The 12,283-nt window shown below is 39.6% G+C and overlaps 1 protein-coding gene across 1 annotated transcript in view; it reads right to left on the minus strand.

Moving 5' to 3' along the window:
• LOC126251917 (aminopeptidase N-like) overlaps positions 1 to 12,283 on the minus strand; it is a 196,821-nt gene that overhangs the window by 23,591 nt on the left and 160,947 nt on the right. The window contains exon 16 of the mRNA XM_049952649.1: positions 8,211 to 8,289. Coding sequence (XP_049808606.1) covers positions 8,211 to 8,289 — 79 coding nt within the window. The remainder of the gene's footprint in view (positions 1 to 8,210; positions 8,290 to 12,283) is intronic.

Below are 12,283 nucleotides of genomic sequence, written 5' to 3' on the forward strand. Positions count from 1 at the left end.
CCTGGAACGATTTAGGGAAATCACGGGAAACCTAAATCAGGATGGTCAGATGCGGGATTGAACCATCGTCCTCCCGAATGCGAGTCTAGTGTGCTAGCCACTGCACCACCTCGCTTAGTGTGTTTCGGAGACAAATGCTATGTGGCGATGTAAGACGTCCGTGAATTCCGTTTTCTTCAGTTTCAGGCCATTGGCATTCCAGATGCAGAAGTTGAAATTCCCCTGTGATACCGTCTATCCATTTACGGTGTTTGAAAAGCTGTCAGTACGCTTTCTATAAGCGAGAGAATAGACGTCAGCTTCTGCTGCAGGGCGGTGAGTAGTTGAACAATATCTGTTAACGCTGGTGTAAAGGTGGTCGACCAGGCAGATGATGTCTCCGCTGGTGGTGGCGTCGGTGGATGGGCATATATTGCTTCAGAGTAAGAGCGCTGTTGTCTTGTCTCTCGTGGAGTCACTCTGAGTGCCGGTTGTGGTCGAGAGGCGATTGTTTCCGCAGGGAGAGGTGCCGCTTGTTGTTGGGTGGCCTGAATCGCTGCCATGGCCGAGTTGTTAACAATCATAGGCCGTTATGGGGTCGACTTCTTTGGTGTCCTTCTAGAATATTTCCGTAGGAGCTCTTGAAATTTGGCGCAGCCACAGTAGGTCGCTGGATGTTCTTGTTCACAATTGGTGCACTTGGGGGGCGCGGTCCTAGGATGGGCATAATTTGATGATTTGTGGGAGCCACCGCAGCGGGCTGGCCTGCTGCAGTAGTTCGCTTTATGCTCTAAACGTTGACAATGTCGGCACTGATCTGGTCCTTCTTTACTATTATAGGTTTCTATTATCACTCGTGTGTAGAGCAGGTACTTGACATCATATATATTGTCACTGTCTTTTCTGGATGGGAGGGCGACTCAGTACACAGGTTGTGGTATCAGTTGTTTCGTTTTCTCGTCGCGTTCCTTAAATTGGTAGACTTGTATCACTTTGAAGCCTTTTTCCTTGAGGGCATAGTAAAGTTGTTCTTCGGTAATTTCCGCCGGAAGGCGTTTGACAACTACTTTCAGTTCTCTGTCGCCTGGTGCTTAAAATATGAGAAGCTGTGGTTCGTGAAGATTTTATTGCACATCTTTGGTCTTCGAAGGACTCAAAATGGTATTTGATGCGGTCCTTTTGGTATACAGCTTGAAGGTTGCCCTCTAGAAGTCCGTTGAGCATTTCACTGAAGTGAACGTAATCCTTCGTTTAATAAATAGTGACTGGGGGCACTTTGTGAAGCACATTCTTGTCTCTGTCCATGCCTTCTGCGGCATTAAAAGTTTGTGCCTGTGGCTTGTTGGTGGGTGATGGAGGCGTAGCTTGAGGCATCAGTGGGGCGAATCGGTTCGTCGTGGGGATGGTCTCTGTTCGTCTCTTAGCCAGGTTGTGTAAGTCCTTGGCTAATGCGTTGCTTCTGCGCCGTTTGTTGTGTACGAGCGTAAAGTCCCCCTTTGCGTGCGGGGAGTCGTCGTCGTTTTCCGCTGGAAAGGTCGCTGCCATCTCCGCGTCGTAGTCCGTTTAGTGGGAGTGTGTGATTCGACATCTGAGTCCATAGCTGGCGATGCCAGACAGGTGTCGTTATCCTGCGTTTCCCGAGAACAGCGGGTAAGGCGTTGTTATGTCCTTCAGCTTTTCTTTGTCCTCCTCCCGACATATATCGAGTCTTCTGGCGTAGTCCTGGCGGTCGTCTTCATTGCTGCGTCCGTCGTGGTGTGACGTATGGCCGACGTCCGTATACGGTTTCGTCGTGTGGTGTGTAGTCTTCTGCGGTCGAATGGCGTCTGTCGATCGTCGTTCTATCCTGTCATGAACAGGGCCGTAGCCTGGGTCGTCAACCTGGGATCCGTCCTGTGTGGAGCAGCCGCTGGGCGTCTTGCGGGCCAGGCCCAATCGACCGACCAGCGGCCGACTCCGGCGCGTCCGAGGCGGTTGCTCCGGCCGCGCGCGCATCATCCTCGCTCGTCGGCATCTCGCACTCAACTGATCGATATCGTGAGGCACAAGTTTCTTGTAATGAAGAACGAACGTCGGTCAACAGATGGCACTACGGCAAAGAATGTTAACCGCGCTTTTTGGTTACTACTTGCGACTTTCATTTGCGACTTGTCTCAGAAGTCGCAGTCCGCCTCCGTAGTATAGCGATAGCGTTACCGCCTACCTCGCATACGTCCCCAACAGGGATCTGGGTGTTATGTGTCCTTATTCATCCTTTTCATAATCACTGACGCACAAGTCGCCGAAGTGGCGTCAAGTAAAAAGGACTTGCAATACGTCGGCTGAACTCCCCCGAATGCAGCCTCACGCTCAACAATGCCATACCATCATTTCCACAGAAATCGCAGTTGGACTCGATAGCGAATCGTAGAGAAAGAGCGTAGTACGAACTTTGGCCAACAGAGTGCACTGTTAATTGCGCTTTTTAGTTGCTACTTGCGATTTCTAGCAGCGACTTGTCACTGAAATCGCAACTAATTCCATATCAAGACACCAGGTTTACAGAAAGCAATACGAAATTCGGCCAATAGATGGAATGCGGCGTTGAATAAGTTAGTGCTACTGCGACTGCTAATTGTGGCTGAAATCGCATTTAGATTGTGTAAAGTTGTTATTGTGATATCTGTGACTTCTCAATCTCCGTGAGTTCTAATAGATACGTGATTTCCTGCCCACCACTAAGAAAACGCAGGACGATCGTCAGCAAAGCAGTAGCAATTTCATTATTTACTAGAATGAGTACAACTTCTATGTAACATACAACTGTCATGATTCCCTTTAGAAATTAAATTTTTTAAATTAACTTACTATTACTAAAATGTGATTATTTAATAACGTACGTAATTGTAAACTGTCAATTACGACAAGGAGATATTTGTGCGATCCGGTAATTTATTTTTGTGTCCTGGTGCCGGGTCGCGACCCTTCAGTTGGGGACGCTTTCGCAAAGCATTCTTCCACGCAAAAACTTTGTGTTTTTTCACAAATTGGACAAAAAACGACGAGATAACTGGTAACTCATGTGGAAAATGTACTTTCTCCTTCTGCTCTATTTCTTTAAAGTGTAAGGCGATATTATTGCGCATCTGAGCTGAACTCTTCACTCTTTACGCCAACTACGAGATAATTCGCAGGCTCTATTTTCTCGTCAATAATTGGTTTTAAAAGACAGATGGACTACACCTGAGATGACGAATCGAACTGTATGAACTGTTTAACAGGGATTCTGGGAGCATTTAACTCATTTTGACCGTGACTGTCAACATGTTAAAAAGATCTAAATTAATGTCTTCGAGAAAGTATGTTTATCTTATACTTCCCTGTTCTTGTTCGATATTTCTTGCCCCTTGAAGGCAGTTGGGCGAAAATTCTTCAGTTTAAAGAGCTGCCTGTTGAAACTGCAAATATTGTTGGAAACTTATGTGATACCATCACAGAATAGAATTTGAATGATAAGGTTGTACATTCCGCGAAGACAATGCCAACATAAACCTTGGTGGACGGTCTCGAAGAGGGACAAACAATACTGGTCGTGAAATCATTGGTGCAGGATGTGCAGCGCACATGGTGCAAAATGCTATAAAGAGAGCTGCAGATTGTTTACCAGTCGATCTAGAGTGTGTCATTCACAAGATTTATTATTACTTCAACATATATTCTGTGCATGTAGAAAGCCTGAGTACAAACAATTACTTGGATACAGCAGTACCAGATGCTTAGCCATGATGCCAGCTATTGAGAGAATTTGACGGCTCTATGGACCACTAAAATCATATCTTTTGAATGAAGAAAAATGCCCAACAATACTATGGAAATTCTTTGAAAGCCCATGCTCTTAAGTTCTCCTTATGATTTTACATAATGAAGTATCAAATTTTCACGCAGCAGTATTGAAGATATTTTTATGCTCTCCGCGGGTATGCTGCCGTATATGATCCTCTTCACTACACAATATTTCTACGATGTATAACGATCCGTGCACTGCTCAATGTATTGTTTATTTATTTATTTACTTATTATCATCCCAATGATCACATTTTGTGCACTGCTATCATAAAATTCACAGATGTTTTTAGTGAACTTAAGTTCGTTCATGTCCCGCTCAGACTCAAGTTTGCTTAAAACACTTCTCATAAAGTGTGGCATGAATCTGGTTTTTCATTTTTCTGCCATATTCGCTTTGAAATCATGAAGTGCTTTCATATATACATGACAGAGAAGCCTCCCCTGCAAATTCAGATTAATTTTAACCGTCAGAATTGATTTCATACTCTCAATTTTCATTTGCGTTTTCTCAGATGTCCATATCTTATTCATCAAAGAAAAGATATACTCGACTGCTGCATTTGTACCAAGAAGACACAACGCAAATTACACAATTCTGAAAATATTCTCATAAGGAATTTGTTTCGATGCGAAGTGCTGAATCATCTGTACCCAGCGCATATTAGTGTCAGTTTCTTCTACATTCGATTTGTCTATTTTATGAGGGGTGACAAACTGCTGCATATTAAGACACTCTTGAAATAATTCATTGTCGTTGATGTTACAGTTTGGCAATACGTTTATGAGAGATTCGTGGCATTTTTGGACCTCAAGCCATGTAAGTACATCGTTCAAAAGAACCGATTTGAAGTCCAAAGCCGCATTAAAATGTTCCGTCCACTTCTCAGTGTATTGTGCACTGCTATCATAAAATTCACAGATGGTTTCAGTGAACTTAATAACGTTCATGCCCCCCTCAGATTCAAGTTTACTTAAAGCACTTCTTGTAAAGTGTGGCATGAATCTGGTTTTTCGTTTTTCTGTCATATTCATTTTTAAATCATGAAGTGCTTATACAGCCTCTGCATATGTAACTTGGTGGCCTTCTATCTTCAATACTGTTGTGATCCCGTAGATTTTCCCGGCGTCATATGTTTATCCTCTTCATGGGTATGATCATCTTCACTACACAATACTTCAGCGATCCATCTGGCCATCATCTTCAGGTGCGATCGCTGAGTACACAATGATACAATACGTACATACCAACTTTTTAATAAATTTCTCGAACTAAATTCATGTGACTGCAGCAAATTTTTTCCTTCCCCTGAAATCTGTGCGTGTATGGGAGGGGGACACAGTCTCCCTTGCCCTCCTGTATGGGCATCCATTTTGGTCCCAGCTTCGGCTTCCAAAAATATGCTCACCTTATATTACAACACCACGAACTTGGTAAGATAGTATTACGATCTTCATACAGAAGACTTTTCCAAATTACACAGGAACACAGCTGACATCATATCTATGTTTTGCTCAACATATGGTTGTCTATAATTGTTTTCTATAATGAAGAGAGTAAAAACTGCAGAAAGGTGCCAGCTGCATGAACCAGCATTTAAGAGTATTCTCCATCTTGTGGCAGCTCAAGAACTGACAACCAATATTTCATTAATCATGAATAAATGAAAATGTATTTCTCAAACTAGATAAAATATTTGTACATTTAGCTTACATTAACATTTTTTGTTGATCATAATCCCTGTATGGCCTTATACATGGTCTCCTCCCTAGACAGTGTTTTGTGCATAGTGCTGCATGGAAGCTGCTTGCCCAGCCCTGTCCATGTGTAGCATTGCGTGCACGTGCACAAGCTGATAGCAGCTGAGTTCTTGAGTTGGAACAGCCTGGTGTACTGAATTATGCCAATGAGGTGGCATGTCATCTTGCAGCCAAATAAAATAGTGTATTTTAACTTCTTCCAGTTGAGGAAAGAGCCATAGTTCTAGCAAATACAGCTAAGAAACACCAGTTACAGTTGCTTCATCAGGATATGACAAAACAGGGGAATTTCATTACATATGTACCATCTTGCAGGGATTTGATGGCACCCCAGATGTGCACATTATGTGTGCTCTCATTTCCACATAAGAAATGCTGATTTGTCACTGAAGACAGTACAATCCAGAGTATCTGCATCATCATGCAGCAATATTTTGTTTTCAAAAGTGGCATGTAAATCATAATCTGTAGGCTTTAGATCTTGTAACAGCTGCAAATGATAAGGACATAGTTGTAAGGGTCTCTTTAAAAGTCTCCAGGCAGATGTCAACGGAATTACTAATTCACAACTACCCTTATGAATTGATTTCTTGGGGCTACATGTGAAAGACTCTCACGCCTTAAAAATGTTCTTCAGTTACCCTTGGTCATTCCATTCTCTTTCCCCTTGTGCACAAGTATACAAACAAAACTGTTTGGATTGCTCTTTCATTTGATGTATTATTTATAATTGTAGACTGAATGTAATAAACGCTACAAAGCCTTAATACATATATATTCATTTTGAAACTTGTGTAGATGTATATTATTTACAAACACAATCTAAAGTAAAATCATAAATCTCAAATGCACTAGTTATATAAATGAAAATAATTAGTGTTTTAAAATATAATATGAATAGATGACCTGGGGTTCTAGACCAATTTTCTGTGACACTCCCTCTTTCTTAGATTTCAGTCCTGCTGACAGAAGAAGGGGTCACTGGCTTCAAAAGCTTGTTCATTTCCATATCTTGTATCTTTTATATGTGCCACTAAATAGTGAGTAGATTTTTTCCCTGTTTATATTATATTATAAACAAAGTTGTTACCAAGTTGAAACAATCACACTATTTTTATAGCATAATCAAGAAATTTTCATAATAGCACGAGCAGTCCACCACTTTGACCACTGATGTAGAAGATAATAGCAACACAACTGTATGTCTGCCTGTTATAGCTAACTTTAACATACAAATTTTCATGTTTGAGGTTTATATTGGCCTCAGTAGGTGAATACAAGGTTTTTGAATGCATTGTGATACATGTACCAAAATACTTGTTGTATCTACAAGTAGCCACATATCAGAGCCCAGGAGAGGAATGGGTGAAGCCGCAAGGTGGAAGAGCTGCCTACGGAAGATAACATGACTCCAAATAGTAGTTCAGCTAACAATGTCTGACTGATGGTGGATGGGAAACAGGCAAAGCAAGCCTAAAGTGAGCTACGCATAAGTAAGGTACAAAACGTAAAACTTTGCCACAATGGTGTCAACAGGCCAAGAGCAAAGAGAGAGAGAGAATCCAGATCACAACCTACGCCCACTAACGGCCATCATCAGTTCCCTCTGTTGGGCATTCAGCTTCCATGGAAGTAGATACAAAATACTCACATGCTGTTCAGTCACTAAAGCATTTTGTTAATATAATAGAAAATAATAATTTAGAAGGAAATTTTGTACTGCTTGCTCAAGTGGAATCTTATGATAAATACCCTTTTAAATAGTCATTTTAACTACAATTTCACAATACTTACAGACCATTGAAATTTGTTACAAATAACTAATCACAGTTCAAAAGAAATAACACAGTTTGTACTTGAGATACTACACAAAAAATGACCTCCATTACTCTTTGTAAGTTCATAGGCTTCCATGACTGGAGTAAGTGAGCACAAAGTTTTCTGAATGTGGAGCCATATCATGCAGTAAAATAACTATCACTAAATGAGGAAAACTGACATTTTGACCATAATTTCAGTGGTCTTCCTCTGTGGTTTTATACGGAGGAAATTTTATACTTTGCTGGTGAGAGCCCATTTATATTTCAGAATGTTCCGGTAGCAGATATGAGATCATATCATAACTTGATAACTTTCATTGAGCTTCATAGTTGAGTCTGAACTAAAAAGGAAAATGAAAAGGAGTGATTTATGTAAGTGTTTATTTGAAAACTATTTGGTGGCTGAATGCTTATTTCTAAACTTGCATTACATATGATGTGACATAATTTTGTTAAATTTAAGTATTTTTCACTATTGCAGGTACCCTTCTGTATGTGGACAGCATATCACATTTTATAAAGTTTAGGTATGTCACACTTTCTGCATCACTCTAAAGTATCTTGCAGATACACCTCCTCTAATTTCATGTTCAGAGGCTACTCCTGTCCAAAGTCAGTCATTCATATTGCATCAACTGAGACCTAGACACAGCTTTTATCACCAGAGTATAAATTGCAACATCATACTGTGCATTCCCCTTTAGTGAAATCATTGTACTACAGACATTATGCACTAGCTGTTAGGTGGCTTCTATGACAAAACAAAGCATACCATTAGTATAGTCAGTGACTACTTTTTGAATGAGATATTATTGTTTTCACACTTACTTTATCAAGTAGGTGTTGGTCACAAGTTGTACGGATGATGTCTGTGAGCAGCTTCCTGATTGTCTTCTTTTCAATGTATCTGCACAGAGAAAGATCAAGCTCAATAATTCCTTCTGTCAGTCTGGTGCCTAATGAACTGGAACATGCAGTGTATACTTTCTTCATTGTTATGCCTGTTTATTTTTTTCATTTTTGTGCCAATGTAATAATTATTTAGAGTTCGTTGATAATATTTATAATATTATTGTATAATTTAACAGTGTTATAATATTGTGATCAACATCCAATAAATTCTTAATTATTGAAGTGATTAGTTAATTAGTTAAGAAGAAACTGGAGGAAGGAAGTTGGTGCAAAAAAAAGGAAAAAAGAAAAAAAACGAGGGGGAGGGAGAGAGAGAGAGAGAATAGGGTGTAAGAAACCAGAAAACAGAAAAAAAGACCATATGTAATCTGTTTCAGCTGCTGAAAATGCAGTGGTATTAGGTAATCAGAATCATAGAAAAAGCCAAGCCAAACAATTAAACATCATGAATGTTGCTGTGAAGCAAGACATTACTGTATAAATGAAGATAATGAAATAAAAAGAAAGGGTTTCCCAGAATGTAAACTGCACACTTCTGTATGGAAAAGAAATTAAACTAATTTTGTTGATAATGAAAGGCAAACAAAAAAAAGTACCATGAGAAAGAAAAAAGGAGAACAAATTGAAATAATGAGAAACTATGGAAAAATGGGCTGTCAGTGCTCATCGAAATATGTTGCAAATCAGAAAACAAGTGAATATGTTCTTCAATATCTGAGGAGAACTATAGTCAAATATTTCAGACATTCTGGTCAAATATGAATTGGGAACAATGGAAAATGTATTTTGCTATCACAGTTCACAGTAAATAAATTAAACAAAAAATCAAAGTAGGAGAACCAAGAAGAAAATATAATCTTCAGTATAATTTATAAGATAATGTCTCAAATGAAGCATGCCACTATGAAAGACTGAGAATGCAAGATGATGTGTTACATGTGGGTCAAGAAATGTTCCTTTCAGTTTAGGAGTAGGTACATGTTCAGTCAGCAGATGGGTTAAATGGAGTAAAGAGAATGATTGTTTCAAAACACAAAGGGAATGGGAAGAATAGAATAATGCACTGAAAAAAATGTTCATAAAATTTTACATAAAATTCCCAAATTGTCATCTCATTTATTATTCCTGAGCATATAATTTCAAGTATTATTTGGGGCCACATTCTTTGTCATTTAGGGAATTTTGCAGAGCATTCAAAAGTGGTTTCATCAGTCATAATATTGAGTCAGTTGTTGGAGAAGATTCATTTGAAAAAGAAATAAAAGAACATAACATTGCTTTATTCTATCCAAAGAAATAATTTAGATCTGTTTAATAACACTTTACAGAGTCAGTGCAATTTATTTATTATTTATTGATTTGTTTTGTGATCTAGTGACTAATGTTGTAAATATATGATAGGATGTGAAACATGTCAGTTTTCCAAGTTTGTTTTTGTTACATTCTATGGTATTATATAAATAGTTCTAATCAATTTCATACTGAAGTATCTACAGCTTAAGTTCCAACACAGAAAAATGCATTTTACAGACAAATAAGTATTACAGAAAATAAGTCTATTACAGAAAAATAAGTATGTTTTAATAATAATAGATAGAAATGAACACAATAAATGATCTGGAAATGTATCTGAGTGTTGCAGGGACATTGACACTATACATTGTGGTTCAGGAGCTCTTCTACAGCATAAAATGATTCTTGCACTAGGAACTGCTACAAGTATTTTCTTAAACAAAAGTTCATTATCAGTTAAGCATTTAATTTATGAAGAGAGGGCATTAAAAACATTACAGCCACTAAAATGGACCCCTTCTGTACTATACTCAGGTTTGCAGGCTCATAGTGGATATCATCTTTTCTACTAATATCCTGACTAAGTTACACTATTAGACTTAAAAAGGGGCTTTTTCTTTTATGAAACTCATCAGGAGAACCACCGTTGTGCAGTGGATGTAAGGACTTCAAGTTCCTTTAAACAGTTTCTTCATGAGGCTCTAAGGCTGTAGGCCACTTGTGATTCTTATGTCTCTTTTCTGTGCTAGTGGCTGGTTTCCCCAAAGTATGACACCACAAGCCACAACAGCATGAAAATAACCACAGTAAGCAGCTTGAATGGTTTTCATATTTCTCCAACAGCAAACAATGCATAAAGCATAAGCTGCAGAACTCAGTCTTTTGCACATATCGAGGATGTGGTTGAGGATGTGGTTTGATCAGTTTAGTTTGCTGTGAGTATGAAGCTCAGGTATTTTGAAGCTAGCTATCTGCTGGTTACCTCATTTTTCTCCTATCTTTTCATCTTTAGAGATTGTGTGAAACTGAATATAGTTTGTTTTACTGTAATTAACAGAAAGACCATCTATGTTAAACCAGTTCACTATATCACTAAAAACCTCATTAGCTGACACCTCAAGTTTGTCTAATGAAGTATCAATAAATAGCATTGTGTCATTGGCAAAAATGTTGAATTTACAATATTCTGTGCAAAGACATAAATCATTAATAAAAACAATCAAAAGTATGGGGCCTAGAACTGTGCCACGAAATGCTCCGTGTCTTGGTAACCCATCCTGATGATGTTGAGACACCTTCTTGACTGTCCAGTACAACTGTCTGCTTTCTGTTGAAAAGGTACAGATCAAGTCAATTCCTAGCTGCACAGGTATGAAGCTTTGTGTAAAAGTATTTGGTGACCGAAACCTTCTGCTAGGTCACAAAGTATCCCAACCAATTTAATTTTGTTGTTGGCGGATTCCAAAACATTGGCAGCAAATGCAAATATTGTATTGTCTGTTGATAACACTTCTGAAACCCAAACTAATTTTTGTTGATGATGTTATGCTCAATAAAGTTGCTAACAAACAAAAAAACTTGTCAGTAGTGAGGCTGGCAGATAGAAATATTTGCCTTTTCTTTTCTCTTACACAGCAGTTATACAGCTGCATACTTAAATCTTCCAGGAACTATTCCTTACTTAAGTGATGCATTGAAAATATGGCAAAGAATTCCACTATGCAAGGTTCCAGCTGGCCAAGGAATACTTAATGATGAAACTTCCTGGCAGATTAAAACTGTGTGCGGGACCAAGACTCAAACTCGGGACCTTTGCCTTTCGCGGGCAAGTGCCCTACCAACTGAGCTACCCAAGCATGGCTCCTGCCCCATCCTCACAGCTTTACTTCTGCCAGTACATCATCTCCTACCTTCCAAACTTTACAGAAGCTCTCCTGGGAACCTTGCAGAACTAGCACTCATGAAAGAAAGGATATTGCAGAGATATGGCTTAGCCACAGCCTGGGGGATGTTTCCAGAATGAGTTTTTCACTCTGCAGCAGAGTGTGTGCTGATATGAAACTTCCTGGCAGATTGAAACTGTGTGCCGGACTGAGACTCAAACTTGGGACCTTTGCCTTTCGAGGGCATGTGCTCTACCAACTGAGCTACCCAAGCACAACTCACGCCCCATCCTCACATCTTTACTTCTGCCAGTACCTCGTCTCCTACCTTCCAAACTTTACAGAAGCTCTCCTGCAAACCTTGCAGAACTAGCACTCCTGAAAGAAAGCATATTGTGGGGACATGGCTTAGCCACAGCCTGGGGGATGTTTCCAAAATGAGATTTTCACTCTGCAGCAGAGTGTGTGCTGATATGAAACTTTCTGGCAGATTAAAACTGTATGCCGGACCGAGACTAGACTCGAACTCAGGACCTTTGCTTTGGAGGTACTGACAGAAGTAAAGCTGTGAGGATGGGGCGGGTGTCATGCTTGGGTAGCTCAGTTGGTAGAGCACTTTCCCACGAAAGGCAAAGGTCCTGAGTTCGAGTCTCAGTCTGGCACATAGTTTTAATCTGCCAGGAAGTTTCATATCAGTGCACATTCCGCTGCAGAGTGAAAATCTCATTCTCGAATACTTAGTGATTTTTTTTCTCTTGTAATCCAGACTTCCACCAGAGGAGATGACTTGCCCTAGGCTCCAGACTTCAGAAC

Source organism: Schistocerca nitens, chromosome 4 (genome assembly GCF_023898315.1).
Source record: "Schistocerca nitens isolate TAMUIC-IGC-003100 chromosome 4, iqSchNite1.1, whole genome shotgun sequence".
NCBI lineage: Eukaryota > Metazoa > Arthropoda > Insecta > Orthoptera > Acrididae > Schistocerca > Schistocerca nitens.